General features: G+C 44.0%; 1 protein-coding gene across 2 annotated transcripts in view; it reads right to left on the bottom strand.

Annotated features, from left to right (window-relative positions):
- The window catches only part of TEAD1 (TEA domain transcription factor 1), a gene marked incomplete at its 5' end in the record, with an annotated part of 80,053 nt that extends 61,288 nt beyond the window's left edge, over positions 1–18,765 (bottom strand). Inside the window, 4 exon segments of one of the 2 annotated variants that reach the window (XM_014584802.2) lie at positions 359–370; positions 16,111–16,173; positions 16,263–16,325; positions 18,701–18,765. In XM_014584802.2, the coding sequence (XP_014440288.1) occupies positions 359–370; positions 16,111–16,173; positions 16,263–16,325; positions 18,701–18,765 (203 nt within the window). 2 annotated transcript variants of the gene reach the window in all.
- Positions 18,766–22,349: the final 3,584 nt, after the last annotated feature.

Consider the following 22,349-nt stretch of genomic DNA (forward strand, 5'->3'; position numbering starts at 1 on the left):
GCCCCCGGGCCACGGGCCACAGGCCACGGGCCACCGGCCAGGAGCTGCAGCATCACAGGAAGCCTGGAAGACACCTGGTGGAGGGGGGCCCAGAAGCAGCGGGGTGGCCGCGAGGAGGGGATGACAGGGCCAAGCAGCATGCTGGCGGGGTGCATGCTTTCTCCAGTCTCCCCGCCATGTGACTAAGGCTACATGGCTCTCACTAAAGCCAAAGGCATCAGGGATGCTACAGGTATGTGGTTTCTCCTTCTCCTAAGTGGGTCTTTTCTAGAAAAGCCAAGGCCGATAACATAAAGCTAGCCAAAAGTCTGCCAAGCACAGCTAAAATACAGAATACTCATTTGGTGAAAATACTTACCATGCTTGTCACCTGGATACAATAATAAAGAATTTGTTAAAAGGATTGCGTACAAAGGCAGGGTTATTTTTCTTCTTCAGTTAAAAAATATTTAGGTATATAAATACATGATACTTGGGTACAACAAAACGCGGAGTATGGGGCTTTTTCACATTAGGGTGGATGTATGATCCATTCGGAGCCTTCTAGAAAGGCAATTATCAAGGGTATTTGATGACAGCAGCGATGGAAGACTGGTCTGCCTTCCCCAGGACAGATGGAGATGGGGTCAGATCCCTGGGGCACAGCAGGCCAGGTGGGCATGGCGGGATCTCCTGAATGGACGGCACAGGAAGACTCCTGGCTGCCACGGCAGGGCTGTACTGCAGGCCCGGAGGCCATCAAAGCAGGAACAAACAGGTGATACCACTACAGAAAAGTACCCTCCCGCTGCCATCCACAGTTCAGACAGGGCGGAAGGTCAAAGGGCACTTCAGGCTCAAAGGCTGAGACCCAGCTGAGAGGCTCCTCTGTGTTTACAGATTTAACCAAGGATGATGATGACTAAACTTGCTGGGATGCCAATGGCAAGGCCATAAGGAGTTTTAGGAAAAACCAAAGCCTACAAAACAACTGCCAGGGGCTTCTGAGAAAGATCTGCTAGGTGCTCCCAAGGTGTAGACACGGTGCTCCCAAGGTGTAGACACTACTTTGCCCCATAAATGCCAAGAACACCATGTCAATTTTCAAAAGCTTCTATTATTGCTTGAAAAAGATCTCTCTTCCCCATGTGCCCCTCAAAAGAGAGAAAGAAAAGAACCCACTTAACTTTGTATATTTTATACATTTCTCTGGCCCACAAATGAAACTCTAATGAACCTCAGGCAGCAGATTTCCAAGGATGATTCTATCAGTATGCCTGCCTGTCTGGAATGGCGTACTGAGGGACCTGAGGGCCTGGACACTTGCAGGACTGCTGGTCCCCAAGGGAGTGACCCCAGTACTCTGAGAGATGCCTTTACTGCTCTCTCCTCTCCTCATCGGGTGGCATTCTTGAAGTTGAGGCTTCATTTGCTCATCTGTCAAATGCTCTAACCTAAAGCCAGCTGCCACAGGTAACTTTTATTTACTTATTCGTTCTTTTAATGATCTGAAACACATCAGACACCGAAGATGCCAGAAAAGAGGCAAATCTTGAAGTAGATGGGATTTCACACTAAACTGGGAGTATGTCCTGAGGCCTCTACACACAGATCCCATGGCCATCACTCACTCCTAGCAGGTGGGTGTCTTCACCTGCCTCCTGCCCCGCCTGTCCCCTCAGAGGGTAATCATAAACAGAAACCACGGCTCCAGTCACAGCTGTTCCACTCACTGTGAAGCAGACCCTGACGTCGATACAAAGTCACGGTTTCTCTTTGGTGCAGTCATTTTGGACTCCAGCCCCCAAGCCACATTAACCCCGAACAAGAGGTTATTAAATGCTCTCAAAGTGATTTCTTAAAGTAGGTGATGGTACAGGTATGATTGCAGGCCCGTCCACAGAACAGGCCCTATAACTTCTCCTAGGCCCAGGCGAGGTGAGCTTGGAAAATGACAGCCCAGACCCCCTGCCTGCATGGTCACATGCATTCTGGGGAAAACCTACCAAAGAGCTTACGGGCTTGGCTCGATTCCAGAAAACCGTCATGGGACCCCTCACAGATCTGTGAATTCCATATTCGAGAAATGCCGCTGACAGATTCTAGTGCCCGCATACATAATCCAAGAGTATTCATGCACACTTGGGGGTTGGGGGGACGACTCAGAAATCTGGAGTTCAGGTCCCAATGGAGGTAAGCTCCCTGCCTCCATAACCCATGATAGAAAGAACAGCTGGAGGGGTTTCCCTTTGCTAAGTTCCTTAAAATACACAACAAAGTTTGGTATTTCTTCTTTTTTGAAACAAGAACATCAGCCAATGTAGGAAAAGGGAACAGTAACTGTATGTGTTGTTCATGTCATGGAGCTTCTGAAGGTGATCTTTGTCATTGGTTAAATAGTGAGGTTTGACTCTGCGTTGCCCAGCATTCACCAAGAACCTAAATGAAGAATTCCAGAGCAGGAAAACAAATCAGCTGCTTCTATTGCACTGACTCGCTTTATGACAATAAAAAGTGTATCCACTGGAAAAAAAGGAGTGTATCCGCTGGACCGTTTGAGACACCTGGTTCTAAATCCGCCCTGCCTGACATCACTAGGCTGTGTTACCTTGGACAAGTCATTTAACATCCTCTCATTTTCATCTATAAAATACAGACCTGTGGGGTCAGCAGGTGGCATGGTGATTTAAGGGCACTGGACTCCCACATGGCCGACCGTGGTTCGAGTCCTCGACCTGGCGGCTTGCTTTCTCACCGCCTCTCTGTCTCTCTCTCTTTCTCTGCTCCAATTAAAATAAGTAAAAAAAGTTAAATAAAATAATTCTTAAAAAAAAAAAACCGAGCTGCACTTTCTTCTCTGTCATTTTGGTTCTAAAACTATTTGTAGCTATGAAGGCGAGTTTCATTATAAACAAACAAATATTAATTCATATAGCTGGGGGTGGGGGAGGACTACTAATGAGAAAGATAGCAAGATGTTAAAATTTGGCAGCTCTCTGCTGCCTGTCCTAAGCGAGAGAAAGCCAAGTGCCGAAAGGAAATTTTCTCTCAAGTAGAGGCTCTTTCTGCACTTGACCTACCTATTTGAGAATAGGCAATTTTCTGCAAATGGACTAAAATGTCTCTATGAGCGATTTCCTACTTTTTGTAGGAGAGCTACTCTGACTACTCATTTAATTTTGTAGCATCTTCCCTTCCTCCGTGATATACATGTGAAAATTTAAAAGATTAAAACTTTGTGTTTAAAATCTAAAGTAACCCTGGAGATAATAAGCACCACCAGGCAGATCTCGATATCAGGACTGAGCGCCTGGCTGCACACCCACTTATCCTGAAGTAAGAGTCCGCAAGGATGCCAAGCTAAGAGATTTCAATGGAAGGGTCTCGAAATTGCCATTTTCAGCCCAAGGACACATGCCTGGCTTTGACAAAATTATAACTCTAAGTGACAGGCCTGAATAAATTGTCCCTCTGTGTCACTCTGTTCTAATATTCCAGACCTTTAAGCATTTTACTCAGTCCTCACCACTCGCTCTCGGGCTAAAGGGGAGAGGCTAATCTATCCAAATAAGTGATGCTTAAGTACCTTTAAAACCAGGCTACAATTGTACACCATACTAATTGTATTCTACGGTGTTTCCGCAGCAATAGTTCTGGCTATGGATGAGATTTACAAAGGAGGAGCACATTGTTTTATCTTGAAAAGCTGTTAAGTCAATAATGAGTTATGTTCTGTGATGTCTTGGACTGCAGGTAAAACTCAGTGTGTGTGTGTGTGTGTGTGTGTGTGTGTACACATATGAGCATGAACAAGAAAAACGTGCCCCAGAAAAAGCTTAGACACGTCTGTACTGACTGCTGACTTCTGATTTTAAATCTCTTTATCCCTAAGACTACAAAGAATAAGGCCATCAGAAGCTGAATGTTCGGGCGATGGGGAAAGAAATGGCAAATCTCCCTTTTCCGATCTACCCCAATCCAAACCCACAACCGGCAGGCAACGTGGGCCGGTCGGCCGTGGACGGGGATGGAATGGGTGCTGAGAACAAACGGTCCGAGTGACCTGAGAACGAGGGGGCCAAGCACTGACGTGCAGTCGTGTCTTATTACCTCCGCTACTTTCCTCACCGAGTTTTGACACGCCATGCTGCGGATGGTCTCACTGCCGCCTCTGCCACACACAGTCCAGCAGGCTGCGTCACGCATAGACTCCTCAGCCTGAAGCCTTTCAATCTGTTATTGTTACTAAGTCAACAGGCTTTCATATTTCAGAGGCGGAGCCAGGCTGCTGTTAAAACTCTGTTCTACTGGCTGCCTCCTTTTCATGGATGACATGGACACAAGGTTTGGGAAGTTCCTACATGTAACGCACACGGCAGGAAGGCAGCCCGTCTCCAATGCACGTGGAGAGAGGGCAGCGAGTCATGGATTCCCAGGGCCCGAGTGGCCGGCTCCTCACCCTCGAGGCCGACTTACGGATCAGTCTTCGGCTAGCATGGGATTATTCTGCGAAGCCAATTATCTCATCCTCTTTAGGCATTATCCATGAACAAATTTTAAAGATAACATAAAAAGGCCGCAGGCTTGGACATACAATGCATTATAGCTGCCCTATGTGGAATTTAATGAAGAGCGGATTCCCTGGTCGTCATATATGCCGAACCCTTTACTCACAGGCTATTATCTCGGAATTTAAAGATAAGACGCCAATCTAATTTGTTCCTACAGAAGTCAATACATCAGGAAAACATATAAAATAAAAGGAAAACAAACAAACAAACCATGGACTAAAAAGCTCTTGATAGCTATTGAATGTTTTTCTCCAAAGTTACTTTCCTAACAACATAAAAATATAGTATAAGGGAGAAAAGACAGCAACTTGCTTGTAAAAGTACTTTTAAAAATTATTATTCAGAAAAAAACACAAAACACAAAATACTTTTCTAAGAAATAATCTTGCAGATGTTGTTTTTGATCCTGCACTATGTGGATTCACGTGACCTCTGCAATTACGCGCTTAGCCCTTGAGCGGATAAACATCACAAACTATACGATGCTTTTGGAGAAAGAATGGAGGGCACTTGAATTTTTCCTAGCCGTGATCTCTAATTTGCTTATTATTAGAGAAGGCAGGAATAAATACAAAAGGGGGCTATTCCGGTCAGGCAGCAGCTAATGCTGAGGAGAGCGGGTACATTCAGACTTCTTCTGACTTGCCGCCTAATGAGTAGCAATTAATTCATCTTATTGTATTTCCAAATGCCAAAGACTCCATTCAGATTAAAAAAAAAAATTCAAGGCTTTCAGCATTGTTCATTTTTAAATGCACTGAGTTATATTTAGCATTTTATAATTGTCAGCCACGCGTCCTTTAATTCTGATGTGGGGTCGACACCATGAAGGACTGTCAATGAGGAGACAGCAGTGTTCTCTAGGACTCGCTCCCAGGTAGCCTGGATCTAGGACAGCTTCACGTTAGATGTAAGTGTTTGAGAGAAGGTGCTCTCCTAACTTTAGTCCCTTGTTCTCTGGGTGGTAACAGCAAGGGGCAGAAGGTAGTGAGCTCTCCTGAGAGGCCAGAGGACCCCGCTCCGGGAGCTGGCACCCAGGAAGCACCGGAGAAACCACTAGCTCCCATGCTCTTCTGTTCTGTGTCACTCAGACATACAAACATAATGAGAATGAGGCAGGCTCAGTGGAGGGAGATGAGGCAGAGCATCCCAAGTTGAAGAAATGAATCCTTCTCCTTGGCCTTACTCTTTGGGAAGGCACCATGACACCCTAAAAAACTTGAACTTCAGCAGCAGACAGCCCAAGACTCAAACTCAGACTTGTGACCCTGTGCAATAACTCAGCTAATCTGAGTCTTCAGGACGGCTTTAAGCTCTCAGCCCAAGATCCACATTCTTGCCAGCTGTAAACTTGCAGTCTATGAGGCCCACATGACCAACCGACCCTCCAGGCTTGCTCCTACTCAGGACCTGACATGCATGCAAGCTTTGGTCCTCACTACAAAATCTAAATCTACCGATTTTATTCTAGGGCTTTACCTATGTTGGAGGTTGGTTAACAGTGGGATTTCTCTATGAAGGGATAAGAAGGTACAATGAGCCTATTTCTATTGCCCTTAAAAGAAAATCTGGACCCAGCTCGGTTGACACAGGAAGGTGAACATATTCAATGCTCTGGTTCACACTGTTGGTGAGTGGTGCTAATTCCATCACACCAAAGCCAAGACAACAACTGCCTTCAATCTTAGTTTTCATCCAGTTCAATTAAAAACAAGGTAATGAGAATATCTCTGAGGAGAAAGGGTACATGTCATGAATGCAAAAGAGCTCCCTGAAGATTGGGAAATGCCAGAAGAGTCTGTATCATTTCCCAAATCCCACGACAAGGCCAAGTGTTGGTGCTGAAGCAGACAAAGGAGGCTGTTGTTCAATCTTTCTCTGCCTCATGCATTGCTCCGAGCCAACTCTGGGAGAAACAGAATGGCTCAGGGGACCACAGGGAGCACTAGAGAGTGAAGGGAAGCATGTCTGTCTTCCCTGCGGTCAGGCCCATTCTGGACGGGATCAGTGGGAAGACAATCAGGATATGACAGCATGGACTTCTGCCATGTTTCAGTGAAATTCTTCAACTCAGAAGAGAATTAAAACAACAATTTGAACTTGAAGCTCTCTGCCTATCAGAAGGAATGGCAGATTGGAAAGAATGGCCTGTTCAGAAATCAAATCACAAAGGCCACAGGGCAAAAATGAAGAAAATGGCTCTTGGGGGGCACATGTAGCTTGTAAATGAGTCACCAACTACGGGACACAACCAGAAAAGCTAAGGTCCTTTTCTGCTCTGCTGCGAGGAGGCAGTACAGGCAACTAGTGGCTTTCTTCAGTCCGCGTCTGAGCCCGGATGTGAGCACACCCACTGCCTGTGGAGGTTAGGGTAGAGTGGAGATGTCCTTTCCTGGAGAACTGTCCCCAGTCACGCATGCACCTAAATGCGCTGAAAACACAAATCAGAAGTGGCCTGGTCTGTCTTTGTACAGAGACAAAGATGACCCTACAGGTGGTCTACAGAGCTTGGTCAAGGCTCCCCCAAAGCTTTTGATGCCTGCAAAGCCTCTGATGTCTTTCTGCTACTAATGGGAGAAGAAGAGCTCTAGGCAGAGTCTGGACAACCTCTAAGGGCAAGTAAGAGCAGAACAGTTTTGTATTCCTTCTGCATGCTGGGATAATCAATCCCTGGGGCCTAAAAGAACAGTGAGTGACTTTGTGATGAATTAATGGGAAATAATGTAAAGTAGAGAATAATTTCTAAAGTCGTAAGCTAGTCCTCGGACCATGCTGCTTCTCACTACACAACCACAGGTGCTAGCAAGGGACTACACCAGGGTCAAGGAGGAGACAGAGGGCAATAAACGAACATGGCGTTGGCGACACTGTTACAGATGCAGCTGGTGACACAAGGTCCGGACACCTTGGCACCCTCAGGATTGTAAAATGTGTACCCCATAGACCTAACGCCATGAGCACACGATAGCCGTATGGATTCGTCTTCTACTCTGGAACTAGAATCGGGTCTACCTACAAAGCTGCAGGTCATCTAAGACATACACATCACCTGAAGAGTGATGGGTCAAAAGGATTTTTATCTGGGCAGTGGCCAAACACATGGCATTTCTATCACTGAGAAACGACCCCCTCAACGCTGATCTTTTCAGGACTAACAGTTATTGTTCATGCTTCTCTCACACACTTTAGCCAAGAAGACAAACCAAACAGAAACAAGGCCCCTAAGCAAACCAAGAAACCCTCCAAATGAAAACATATGAGGCAGATATGTTTAATTTCCAAAATGCTGGTGCTCAGGCCAGAAATGCCTTCTAGTCCCTGAACCACCTTCCCAGGCTCGTAGATACCACCAGTAAACCCCTGAGCTCGTCTCCTACGCTCTCGGGCTCCCTGCTCCTACTCCGTTCTCTCCCCACTTCATGTCCTCAGCACCTCAACCACCCTCTCTGTATTTGCCCTTGCACCTCTCCTGTATGGTCTTGGTCTGTACTCAAGGTCATCTCACATTTGCCCAAGTCTCCCTTGAACGGGACTGCTAAAGATAGCAGAGGGGACTCTCCTGTTGATACCGATGCCTAGAGTAAAACTTCACGGCAGATAAAGGGTTACAAAAGTCTACATTAATTTCAGAGAAAGGACAAAAGCAGAAGAGTGTTTTCACGGCATTTGATTGTTTTCGTGGCCACACATGACAAGGACAGACACTGAGGGGGGTGGGAAGAAACACAAAGATTAATCTGGTTGTGAAAGGAAGGTAGAAAGAGGAAAATAAAAAAAACACAGAATAATGATTTGTCACTTGGTTTCTTTCACCTTAAAAAACTTAAAGGGAGTGCATCATAATAAAAATGAGCATTTCCAAAGAGTACAAACATGAGTGTTCAGTATGCTACACTCTTTACTATTGAACTTTTACATCATTTAAAATTAAGCAACAAGGGACCAGCAGGTGGTGTGGTGGTTAAGGTGCTGGACACTCCCACATGGCCAACCAAGGTTAGAGTCCTGGACCTGATGGCTTCCTTTCTCCCCTTCCCCCTCTGTGTATGTGTGTGTGTGTCTCTCTCTGGTCAAATTAATTAAGTGAATGAATAAATGAAATTAAATAAATAATTTTAAAAAAATTAAATTAAATTAAGCAACAACAAAAACTTTGTAATTAATTTTTATGTATACTCCCAGTTAATTACTATTACTTTAAGAGAACCCAACCTTTAATAAGCTAAGTTATAAATGTTGCTATTAAAATCTTTCTGGGGGACCAGCAGTTAACGTAATGGCTATGTGGCTGATCTCTCATGCAGTCAACCACGGTTTGAGTCCTGGACCCGGTGGCTTAAACTCACGCCAAGCGTGTGTGCGTGCGTGGCCAAGATCCCGAGAAGAGAATGGAGCAGAGGGATTGTGGCGGGGCCATCCCCCCCACCTCGGGTTGGGGGGATGATTTCTCGCTTTCTCTCTCTGTCTCTCTCTGTCTTTCTGGTGAGTGCATGAGCCCTGTAGCAAAAATCTATCCAAAATAAATAAAATAATATAAAATAAAATAAAATCTTTCTGAAAATTTCTGGTGTATACTTCTCAGACATAAGAGGGATGGAATTTTTAAAGATAATTTGCTTTTTAAAAACAAGGACCAGTAAAAAGGGGTCAGGGCAGACAGGACTGGGAGCCAGCCAAGAGAGACAAGAAGGGCTGCTGAGTGCCAGGGGTGGGGCCCACCTCTCTCACCCACTTCTACAGCAGCCCCTGCAGCAGCTGCCCTGCCTCCAATGTGGCCTGCTTTTTATTAGCTAGCCTCCTGAAGACAACAGGAAAGATCTTTCTGGAGCATAAATGTGAAAAATCCCCACGGGCTCCCCAGTGCCCACAGGTAAATCCTCACTGTTCCTTGGGTTGTCCCACCTCATTTCCCCATTGCATACCTCCAACCACATGGTATCTTTCTCTTTTTTAAAAGAGGGAGATTTTTGCTCTAGGAAGTGCGTGCTAGCCAGAGACACAGAGAGAAAGTGAGAAATCACTCCCTGTGGGGAGGGGAGGGACAGCCATACTGCAATCCCTTCTTCTCCATTTTCCTCTAAGACACGCATTCACACGTGCCTGGTGTGAGTTTCAAGTCGCCAGGTCTAGGACTTGAACCCTGGCCGGCCATGTAGTAGTCCAGTACCTCAACCACTATGCCACCTGCTGACCCCCACATGGTGTCTTTCATGCTCCCCAACACCCCCCCACTCCTATAGATATTTTCTACCTTTTTATACTCAGTTCTAATGGCATCTCCTCCATGGAGCTGTAAGTCTCCCACTGTCAGCATCCATCAGTCTTCATTGGGCAGTCTTTGCACCACCTTGACTAATTCCTGTTGTGGAGCTCTCCAGCCAAGTACAACCAGGTTAGTGCTCCTCAAGAACACAGACTCTGCTTATTTGATCTCTGTGAGGGCCTAGAACACACCTCAATGAAAAGCTGTGTTCTCAATGAAAAGCTACTAGCCTGAATTAGGTAATCATTTCTGTGCATTTATAGTTCAAATTTATGTGGAAATCTCAAACTTTCACTAGAATCATTTTTTCCTTACTAAAATTAAATGAAAGTCCATACACTTTGGGGTGATCTGGTTCATGAACCAACACTCTGAGAACCACTGCAGTTTGCAGCAGCATAAGGCTAACTCTTGGAAGTGTTAAACTATTTTGGCCTAAAACAACTGTTGTACTCCCGCACTTTGATTTCTATGGATAAACCAAAATCGCACCTGATAGCTATTTTTCTGAGCTAGTTGCTAGTTTATAGCCAATCACAGCAGCTAGGCTTCAATCACAGGCATCCAGCCTTTTAAACTGTGTTAATGCACACAAACTTCAGAAACGGCACCAATGATTTCTCTACTTCACTCCCTCACTTATGTTTTTTGTACAACACTCTCCTGTTGTGCCAACTTAAATGCCGAGAAGACCTCGAGGCTGACCTGAGTTGTCCAGAAGTCCAGAAACAACTGCCCGGTTTAAATCATGTTAAGATTTGCTCTACTGAAACTCTATTAAATTGGCTGGTTTATTTTTCTTTTAACAGCATTGGTGTCAGAAGTGGGATCTCAAGTAGAGCTTCCAGTGATCCCCAGGAGCAACAAGTGACCAAGCGAGGCACCCGCGGGACCCTTTGGTTTCCACGTTTTTATCACAGCAAATGGAGCCCGTGGGTAAGTTCTCTCTCCAATTTGAGCTCCATGGACTTGTGTTTAGAACTCTTTGAGTTTTGTTTGAGCAAATTTTGGTCCAAATTGGGTTTGGAGTTGTAACAGAAACTGGACTGGGTCCAGGATCCAAGATTGGATTGGATTAGGTAATTAACTGAATTGGATCCAGTTGTCTGACTGGGTCAGACAGAAACTAGTCGTAAGTAGCTATTACTGTGGTGGCTGCAACAAAGCTTTAGGCTAAAATTAAAACAAATTTTTTTTTTTCTCATGAGATTTTTATGTTCAACATCTTAGTTTCCTCCTTTTTTTTTTTTTGCACGCTCAGAAAAAGGTTGTTAACTAAATTGTAAAGGGGGGCTCAGAGCCAACGCCTAGATAAATTATTTCCCACTTAGGTTTTTCTTGGCTTGAAGAGACTGAAGTAACCAATGACTTCTCTACCTCATTCTCCTCACTTAAGATTTTGTACAACACTTTCTGTTCTGCTGACTTAAATGGCAAACTGACCATGAGGAGTTGTCTGAAAGTCCAGAGACAACTGCCCAATTTAAACTGTGTTGAGATTTTCTTTATTAAAACTCTGCTCAATTAAACTGGTTGGTTTATTTTTCTTTTAACAGAAGTTACCCTAACAGATTTTTTAAGGCAGCACCTGTTGTGGTTAGGCTCTGCCAATGTGACATGAGAATGGCCACTCTCTCCTGAAGTCTGGTCCCCCCCGCCCCTCACCCGAGGAACATGGTTCAACAGGTCACAGAACTCAGAACCAAGAGCTGCATATGGGCCCCAGGGGCTGTCCTGTAAAGACTGAAAGGGAGTCACCTCCTTTGCCTTCTGCCTGAAGTAGTGTGGTTTTTCAAACCTTATTCAATGAAACAGCCCAAGAGGCTGCTGCTAAAGATGCAAGAGGGTGAGTGTCAATGAAAAGGTAAATTCTGGGCCAGCCAGGTGGCATGGTGGCTAAGGTGGCTGAACCCCACATGGCTGACTGTGTAGTTCAAGTTCCAAACCCAGCAGCTTGGAAGGTCACACTGAGTACATGTGCATGCTTGCCCCAAGTCCTGAGTGGAGAATAGAGAAGGGACTACAATATGGCCATCCTCCCCTTGGGATTGTGTTCTCACTTTCTCTCTCTAGTAAGTCTCTCTCTAGTACGCACACATGTGCTGTAGTGAACTAAAAACCAAGAACAAACCAAAAACAAAAAAACACACACACAAGTTCTGCTGCTTAAGAAGACTAGAACACTATTAGCCTAAAGAATCCTGCTACACTCTGTCCCGGGAGTGAAAGGCAGGCTTACATGCAAGAACGCTCACAGAGAAGCCATATCTGGTGGTGGCCCTGGGTGTAAAAAAGCCACTTTTTCAAACTCGGCAAGAAGAAAAGGAAATGGTCTTCATAGGAGGACCTGAAGCCCCTGTCTAACCCTTTGGCTACTGAGCATGTGAAGAAGTGCAAGCGGTGGGGGAGGCCTGCAAAGATGGGCCTTGGGATGGTGAGTCATCGCCGCCTCCTCCATGAGATCTGCTACCTCCACCTGCTCAGGCAGAGCAACTCCTATAAGCTTGGATACTTCCTGCCACCCCACCCCCACCCAGAAGTCACCCTGGTTGTCTTTTGGGATGACCTCAACTTTCTCATCGGGTTTATCTCACTGGTTAATGTGGGAGCCAAGAAGACCACAGCTATCAGCCTGACCCCCCGATGACGTCAGTGAAGATGTTTGTGCCTTCTCTTCCTAAACAGTGTGTGCTGTCTGACTCCAGAACAAGCAAGGGAGGGTAGACAGAGAAGGGGGGCCGCTGGCCCATTGGACCTATAAATCTGAGTGCCACGCTGGGACTGGCTGGTTAGGAAAGTTAAGGAAAGCCTCTTCAGGACACAATGCCCAGGAGGAGTGAAGGGAGCAGCATTTCCGGGAAGCAGGTGACAGGCCAGCCTAATTCTCCCTGACTGTTCCAATGCCCTCAGGTGGGGACACAGAAGCTCTGCAGCCCAGGTCATGTCACTGATAACTCCCATAGCATTGATTCCAAATTAATCCCATGTTGACAAAAGGCTCAAATTTCAAATGTAGATGCTGAGTAAAGGGCTCTTAAGAAGGGCTGCACGCCCAACTCCAAGGAATGTGAGGGGTGACCGTGTGCTGGCATGAAGCCGTCTGTCTGCTCAAAACATTCTTTCCCCTCCTCTAGATGAAACCCTGCTAAAAGAGCAGCAGTAGTTTAGCATTTAGGAAAATCTGAATTCAAATCCCAGCTCCACCAATTAATAGGTTTAGTGAATTACAATTATACGCTCTGAGCCCTAGTTTTCTCAGTACTATTCCTCAAAATCAGAATAGTGTAGCTCACTTCGTAGTGAGCTCAAATGGGAAAACATGCAAGCAGCTCTAGATTACAAAACCCCTGGTCTTTCTGTTTATTTTTCATTTTACTTTTTGATATAGGGTGTGTGCACCCACCAGAGAGAAAGAGAGAGATGAGAAAGAGAAAGTGTGAAATCATCCTCCTGGGGTTATGGCCACATTGCAATCCCTTCTTCTCCAGTCTCCCCAGGATTTGGTGCATGCACGCGAGGCACCCACATGATTTTCAAGTACAGGATCCAAGACTTGAACTGCACAGTTGGCCATGCAGGATCTAGGGTCTTAACCTCCACACCACCTGCTGGCTCAACTCTGGTCTTTCTACTCCCAGACTCAGAAGTGGATTCTCCATGCAGCTCATCCTGGGGATCCCCTCCATGGTCCATTTGGTTCTTTCTCCTACACTCACCCGGCAGTGCCCTATCCATCCCACTCCCGTTTAGTGGCCAGCTCGGTGAACAGTGACTGGCTGTCAACTGCCTATCAAGATGATTGCCATGCCTGACCACACAAGTGGCATTAGCAGATTTTTACAAGAACAATGTGGCAGAGGAGAAGAAAAGCAACTGCTCAAAGATGAAGGTGGTTCCTAAAGCTTAAATACCAGGCCACTTGCTATCTTAATGCCTATTTCTGCCTCTTCAGTGCCTGCCCCCAAAAGTGAGTGGGACAAGGCTGAAAAGTAGGAAGGAATCTCTTTCTTTTATACAACTTAATTTTTTAAGAACAAGCATAGGGGGGGCAGCAGGTGGCACAGTAGTTAAAGGCGCTGGATCCCCACATGTCTGACCACGGTGTGAGTTCTGGACCTGGTGGCTTGCTTACTCTCTCTCTCTCTCTCTCTCTCTCTCTCTGGTCAAATGAAAAAATAGTAATAAATAGAAGTAAATAAATGAATAAATAAATAACTCTATCTTAAGAAAGAAAGAAAGAAAGAAAGAAAGAAAGAAAGAAAGAAAGAAAGAAAGAAAGAAAGAAAGAAAAGAAAAGAAAAGAAAAAAAAAAAAAAAAAGAAAAGAGAAAAGAAAAGAGAAAAGAACAGAACAAGCATAGGGGAAGAGCAGGTGGCATAATAGTTAAGGTACTGGACTCCCATATGGCTGAACATGGTTCAAGTCTGAAAACCATGTCAGGAACATGTGCATGAGTATTCAAAATTCTAGAAGGAGAATGGAAGACAAGGGACTGCAGCATGGCCATCTCCCTGGCGGGTGTGTGTGTGTGTGTGTGTGTGTGTGTGATTTCTCACTTTCCCTCTCTGTCTCTCTCCTGCAAGCTCACACAACCTATCGTAAAACCTAAAAATAAGTAAAAATTTTAAAAGCACAAATACAGCTGTGTGTTTCTATGCACATATATTTACAAAGCAATGATAAAATTGTTTCTACATAGAAAATTCTTAAAAACGTCAAGGAAGGAAATGAGCACTATATACCCCACAGGGATCCCTTCTGAACAGGAAAGCTTTAGGGCTTTGGGTCCAGGGCTGTGTGCCCCAGTAAGTTGACAGAACCACACAGAGAGTGCAGAAGCAGATAATTCATCACAGCGCAGACAGAAACACAAAATGGATATATCTGTACACTTCTTTGTCTATCATTCATTTGTTAGCTCAGAGAAACTAGAAATAGAGTCAGAACTTGAGCAAACACTGGGGTATAGCTACATCCACATAGAGAGTATTGCACCTTGGTTAAAAAGCAGGATCTACAAAGTTATCTTAGTCTTCCACTGCTCAGCCAGTGCAGCTAGAAGCCAGCCACCGTCAGCCACACGTGCGAGCGAGCCAGCATGCTGCCCACTGCAGGGCACCCCGATGCTCCTGCCTAGACATGGTCCTATTCCAGGGCCAGCTTCGTTTGCATAAAAAAAAGTTGAAGGACTTTGGGAAGGGTCCCAGTGTTCATCACTCTGTGCTGTGAAATTATACTGCCTTTCAGTTTAGAACAAAAACACAAATTTAATTAATGTATGGAAAAGCATCAGGACAGAACAAAAAAGGCACATGGGAAAGGCAACAATATGGACTGAAAATTAATATTTATTATAAATGAAAGCTCCTCCCTGAAACTATAATAATCCCTTTGTGTTTCTAAAAGAAAGCATTATAGAAAACTAAGTCATATACATTTTACTGCAAATATTACAAAGGGAAAAAGTAGGGAGAACTTGTATTCATTTTATCAATGCCTCCATTTTCGCCATGAAATACATTTTGAGGGGAAAAAAAGAAAAATACACTTTGAGACTAGAAAATGAAGCAGATAAAAAAATTAAGTAAACTCAAGTGCAGATGATAACTGCCAAACATGGGTTTGACCGACCAACAGCTTGCCCAGTTCTAAAATCACCTGCAGTTTAAGGCTGACTCTCAAACTCCTCTTTTTAATAAATGAGAGCCCTTCATCGATCTGTAAAACAGTACTACTCAATGTGAATGAGTCTGACCGAAAATATTCTCTGAATTGATAGCCATACATGAGAAAGCAGTTATTTTCAGATGTACTCGTGAAAATACATCAAAAGCACAAATTTCAAGATAAGTTCGAAATATATTTTTTAAAGTAATTTTATGATTGACTCTGGAAATAATAATTTGTGTCTAATTTGTATATCAACTTTGACTCTTTGAACTTTATTTTTCTTTTGCTTTCCTGGTACAGGAAAAGTGGGCATTTAAAAGATTTTTTATTTTAATTCATGTTTCTGTGCTGAAAAGTTATCCAAACCAGCTCTCTGCTGCATTTGCATTGTTATTAGGAACACACGCACACACGCACACACACACGCACACGCACACACTCACACACTGAGTTTAATGTGAGGCTAGTACAGAAACAGAGAGATTAGACACAAAGAAATGTAAACAGCTCTCACATGCGAGGAAACTAGGTTACGAGGATCCCAGCACCAGGCATTCACCAGTCACCATGGAAAACAGGAAGTGAGATGCATAGCAACCACAAGCCAAAAAGCAGAAAAGCGCATACCTTTAGCTTGGAATGAAAATCACGAGATTTCCTTCTGGCAAGAACCTGAATGTGACTAGACACCTGCAGGGTAGGGGAAGGGAGGAAAACAAAGGAAAAGCCTGTAACCATGGAGATGAAAAGCCCCCTACAACTGGGCAAGCCAGACGTACCTTAATGGCGGCTTGAATTTCTCGAACTTTCTTTCTTGCTAAGACCTGTATATGACTAGACACCTACATTGTTCGGGTTTATGAGGGGAAACAAAACAAAACAAAACAAAACAAAACAAAAAAAGGAAATCAAATATAAAATCTCTGCTCCTTGGGAGGATGGGGGGGGGGTTATTTGCATCTCAACAAAGCTCTGCAGTTAGGAATACACAGTTGCAGCCAGCACCAAGCCCCCAGCGCTGCTTGAAGCTTTTCAGACGGGGTCATCGCTGCAGTGACTTGATTCAGGACGAAACTTTAGGCTCCTCTTAGTTTTCTCACTCAGGAGAAATCATAGGCACTGGGTAAAACTAATTTGGGGAGGGAGGAGAGGGAGCAAATAGGGCTGTTTTATTTCTAAAATTAAAAAGGTAGGGGTAGAGGTAAATAAAAATATTTATAGCTTCTCAGTATCAGGAGGGAAAATCCCTTTTTTCTCAATTTAGAAGAGACTATCCATAAATTAGCACATTCTGCAAAATCAAAAAGCTGAAGCTGTCTGTTGTATTCCGATCTCATTAAGAGCTCTGGATTCTGTAGCAAATGTTAAAATAATACTGACATGTAAATTAGATCTCAAAGAGAAATGGAGAGACCCAGTTAGCACAGCTTTTTTTTTTTTTTTTTTTTTTCCCTTTTAAATATTTTTAATCCTTCCCCTCTTTTATAAATATCTTTAATCCTTCCACTCTTTTGGGCATTGACTGGATGCCAAGTGGATTTGCATATTATTACAAAGCGAAATGTGTGAATACAGCCAGCCAGCCATCCTGTTAAAAATCTGGGTTGAAAACCACACGGATTTGCTGAACAACGAATTCACATTGGAGAGGTATCACCAACTGCTGCCTAAAAACATCCCCAGGATGCCAGGGTGTGGAATCATAGCCAAGCCCCGGCTTCTGAAACACAGCGATTCCACCGGGTAAACAAATTTGCATCTCTTTCAGTGAGACTTGGTTAAATTTAGAAAAGTCCCCCAAGTGAAGGGGTCACCGGGCAAATGACCAGAGCTCACAGGCCAGCAGACAGCCCAGGCCGACTTGCAGCATGTGCAGGGACCCAAACTGTCCCTTCCAGAAATGTAAAACCTTCCATTTAAAAGTTCAGCATCTCAGACGGCTTGGTGACGACCTCATTTCAAACTCTCTAGTGACTTTAAAAACAGGATTGACGATAATAAAAGATCTTTTATCTTTGACTTTCAATTCTTCCCTTTTTTTTTTAATTTGCTCTTGTCTTTTTTTTTTTTTAATTACAGAGAAGCAGGAACTCCCCCATCGTCTTTACCCCTCCATCTGGCTCCTGCTGTTACTTGTTTTCACCCGAATTTGGTTCTTAAGTGATTCTCTGACTTGAGGGGGGCCACTATCAGGGGGGAGCATCCCCCAAACAGACAATGCTCTGCCTCTTGCTCTGGCAGGAGGCCACTTCTCTTCCTGCTCTGACTCAGCAGCCAGGCTGTGGTGCACACAGCATTCCGGGGAAAGGCCTCTCCCTTTAGACACTCATGCAAACAATTCCTCACTGGGAGGACTGAAAACTGCTGCAGTCTTAAGGAGACCACAGTTTGTTTGACTACGGTTTTTAAGGTCTGTGCCGTACCATTCAGCGTAGGTCAACATGAACAAATACATTTTTTTTTCTGTTAACAACTCACCCGTGAGGGGTTTTTCCTCCCCTTTTCCATCCCCTCTGTTTCTGTTTTTGCTAATTTCTCATCCAACCCAATTCTGAACTGGGTCAGGTCAAGAGATTTAGGCTGTTTTACATCTGAATGAACGAGGGAAGGCAGCGCCCTGGCAAGGGGCAGCCAGCAGAGAATTCCTGACACTGCTGGGCACAGAGGTATTTACGTTGTAACTTCATTTCAGTCACAGCAGCTACTGACAAAAAGCCATCGCTGAAGAAGCAACAGTTCCCTGGACGCACATCATTCAGTATTATATTCAGGCCAACAGTCAAAGCTGCTAGCGTTACTTTCTCATTGAAATGATGACTAATATGTATTCGTTCCAGGATTTTTACATTGCACAAAATCTCAAAATTTCATGACTTGCAAGTATATTTGCACCTGCATCTTTTGTAATGTTTGGAGGTGTGCATTTTGGGAAAGAAACACAAGTTTTAAGTACAGTCCAGGAACAGTTCAGACACTGTCCTTAGTTGTAAAACTTTCCCATTTGAGTTTGAGAAGACTCAGAGGACCACATAATAAAGGGTCCCTGAAATGATAAATGGTGAAATTGGAGCCAATTTAAAACACCTAAGACACTGACGTCCTTACAGGGAACTCAAATTGGGGGCTCCTAGGAGCCAAAGCACAGCCAGCCACTGCAGCCAAAATGCCTCCGTGGGCCATTCGCTGACATGCACAATGTCCAGGTGGGTTATTTTACCTGTTTTCTGGTCCTCGTCTTCCCTGTCCTGAGCTTGATGTATCTGGCTATCAATTCATTCCTACCTGAAAAAAAGAAGAGTTTACAATAAGGTGAGTTATTTTAACACACGCACGCGCACACAAACACACACACACACACCCCTAGGCATAGAATTCAGAATCAAAAAGTTTTAAATTGCAACTATGAGCTTATTAATTTTTATAAAAATCAAACAGTACAATGGTTTGCAAAGAAAATAATATTTACTAGGAAAAACTAAGATAAACAGCATTTAATTCTGTACTTTGACCAGCAATTGAGGACAGAGATGTATCTTTTTAAAATGTACCATTTTATGTTTGCAATGCTTGTACCTAAGTGGCGGCCACTCCAATAAGCAGCAAGTATAACCAAGGTTCCTCTGGGAGTAAATACACCCAGTTCTGTTCTAATCTTTCATTTTCCATATTCACTTTCCGTCTCATCCAAGTTTCTGCTCAGAGATAACTCCAGTTAGAATTATTAGCCACAGAGAATGAACTGCTGAGGGTACAGAAGCCCGACCATGATAAAAAGCTAACACCAGGAAAGGTGGTCTTTGCACCTTTCGGTGACTGATTATACATAAGATCACATCCATGGTAAAAAAATGACTTAAACTCTTCTAAGCTTTGGGTGAAAAATGTCTAAAAATAGAAACAAAACTCTCTTTCCCCTGTCCCACCAGGATAATGTGACTTCAAAAAACTATAGTATAAAACTATAATACAAAAAAACGGTAATACAAACTATAGTTTGTATAATTTGTGTGTGTGTGTGTGTGTGTGTGTGTGTGTTGTGGGGGACCTATTGATACAAGACTGGGTCTTTCTCTGCTGACTGTATTTTTTACTTTAACTTGCTCTAATATCAGAAACTGAAAATGTCATACATATTCTATACGGTGAACAGAAAACCTCTATGTCACAAGGCTGCTTTGGTTGGCTTTGCATCAGGTCGGTCCTAATGAGAACCCCTTTGGGCCAAGAACAAGTCTGAGGTCCACTGTGGTACTCGTCCATGTGCCCCCACCCTGAGCCTAGTCAGCTGCTTCTCCTTCAAGGCCTCGCCTCAAGGTTACACCTGAGGGAAGTCTCTAGCCACACCACTGGGTCTGGTGTCCTTGTTCTATACCCTGAGTTCCTTCATGCTAGTACACGGCCGAACGGCAACTCCTCGATACAGTCACAACTGCAGAGCTGGGGTATGCGTGTTTGCTGTCTGACTTCTTCACAGACCGCAAACCTGAGAGAGCAGAAACTGTCTTGTTTCCCCACACCTTCCTAGCCCCCCCAGCACCCTGCTGGGCACACGGGAAGAATAAATGAGGAACAATAACACAGCTTCTGGTGAGAGAAGTGACCACATCCCCCAGACCTCCCCCGGCAGCGTGAAAAACGGACCATGGGGAGGGGACCAAGGAAAGCCTGTGCTGATGGAAATCTTGTCTGAGAATTCTAAGGACTCTCTCCTCGCAGCTCCAAATGTTTGTGTGACCACGGCGGCCTGCGTCAGGGCTGTGCAGGACATGGTCACTATCACACAGCAAAGGAATCATAGGCTCTTGGAGCCAGAAATAACCTCTGGGGCATCCATTTCCACCCCTAACTGCCTAAGTCCCAAGAAGGGAGCCTAAGATACTTCCAGAATTAAGGAACAGCTTATTCTATCTTAACATATATTTACAAATAAGAATGAGGCTGGTCCTGGATGCACTGACCACCTCCCAGGTAGTAAGGACAGCTTTCATCAACTAGCCCCCCCCTTCCTTTGTTATCTGACAAGCCTTGGAACACTCCCATATACCATCCTGTGACCACTCTCTCCACTTTCCTTTCAGAGCTTATAGCAATGTTCCTGCTACAACAGTAGAGACGGTTTATCACCTCCCTCATCCTAAATACTCTGTCTCTGTTAATGCAGCCTAACACTGTATTTGATTTTTATTCATAGTTGGGATTTTCAGATCCAAGGACAGAACTTTACATTTATTTCTATTCCATTTCATCCTGTTTCATCACCCTAATATAGTGGCCTATTGGCATCTTCTCAGATTCTGACTTTCAGATCAAATCTACCCTTTAACTGCAGGAAAAGAACCTCTAAATTCAGGTCTGACGATTGCTTCTCTAAGCATTCTCTTTCGAACTTTGGAGAACTACCAATATTCCCTGTAGTGTCATTGGGTCTACTTCTCCATCTCTCAGATGGCTGTACAGATTTTGCAATTTGTCTCAAAGGCTCCCTGACAGCAGAGCCCAGCTAGGAGTGTCTAATTACCAGAAGCCAGACCTCAATGACAACATCTCCAGACAAGCCAAGCACCCTCCAGCTCGGGCCTCACAGTGCCCCTGTGTAGGGCTGTCTGAGTGGCAAAGATGAAAGAAATACGGGGTCTGCGTGCCATGCAATTTCATCTGAACCCTGCCCGGACGGCAGAAATGTCTCTTCCCCAAATTCGCTTCTTTTCTGAGCAAGCAGACAGGTGCGGTACATGACCCATGCAACTAATTCTTCATTTTTAAATGCCATTAGTTGGATGAGGAAGAACAGTATCCAGGAGAGCCACAGTGGACTCTCTACCTTGTCATCTATGCATGTGGCATCCCTTAGAGTTCCACAACGTCGACTCATGCTCTGATTCAAGTACTTGAAAAAATGAGTTCTTCTACAACTGGCCTTTCCAAGCACATGTTCTGAGCAGCATGCTTGTGGGCATCATTTCACTGAAGGCTTATCTTCTCTGCCATGTCCCTGTTCTCCAGATGAGCAAGATCCTTTTCAAAGTCTGTATTTTTGCTTTCAGACCAAAAGCCTGCATTGTGGCTTTCATACTGTTTCTAGCCATGAATAGTAATGAAAGGTTAGGCATCTCCCTAACCCCAAATCCAAAATTTGAGATATTCCAAAATCTGAAACATTTGAGCACCCTTATGATGCCACAAGGGGAAAATCCACACCTGCCCTCATGAGGTAGGTTACAGTCAAATCACTGCATACCAAGTGTACAAAACTACCTTTGGGTTAGAGCTATAAAATTAATATGAGACATAAGTGAATCTTATGTCCAGACATGCATCCCACCCCCAATGCGTCATGTGTACTCTCTCGCTGGGAAGATATCCATCCCCACAAACAAACAAACAATCCAAAAGACTGAAATCTGAAATACTGCTAGTCCCGAATATTTTGAGTAAGGGGTACTCGGCCTGTGTTTAATTCTTTTTAGTAACTAAACTGTCTGCTTTAACTTATAAAACCTCCCCTTAAGCCACTTAGAAACCTAATAAATTCTCCTTAATGCTCCATTGTCACTTACAAAGCTAAAGAGAAGTCTATCTCCCTCCCAAAATAAAAAATCTTAATCAATTATTTCATTTCACATCTTAATTTGGAAATATAGGCTAGCCTGCTACCTAGGTCAAATTACTTTAAATAATTACTTGAACTATCAATTAAAGAAATAATAAAAGTATTAAAGATATGGCTTTGAGTCTACTAAAATTTTCTGTTTAATTCTAAATCTTCCTAGAATTGAAAGTTTTTTTAGAATTATTTATTTCATTTTATTTATTATTATTATTTTAAAATTTGCTATAGGGCATGTGCGTTCACCAGAGAGAGAGGG

Source organism: Tupaia chinensis, unplaced genomic scaffold (assembly GCF_000334495.1).
Source record: "Tupaia chinensis unplaced genomic scaffold, TupChi_1.0 Scaffold000077_1, whole genome shotgun sequence".
NCBI classification, from domain to species: Eukaryota; Metazoa; Chordata; class Mammalia; order Scandentia; family Tupaiidae; genus Tupaia; species Tupaia belangeri.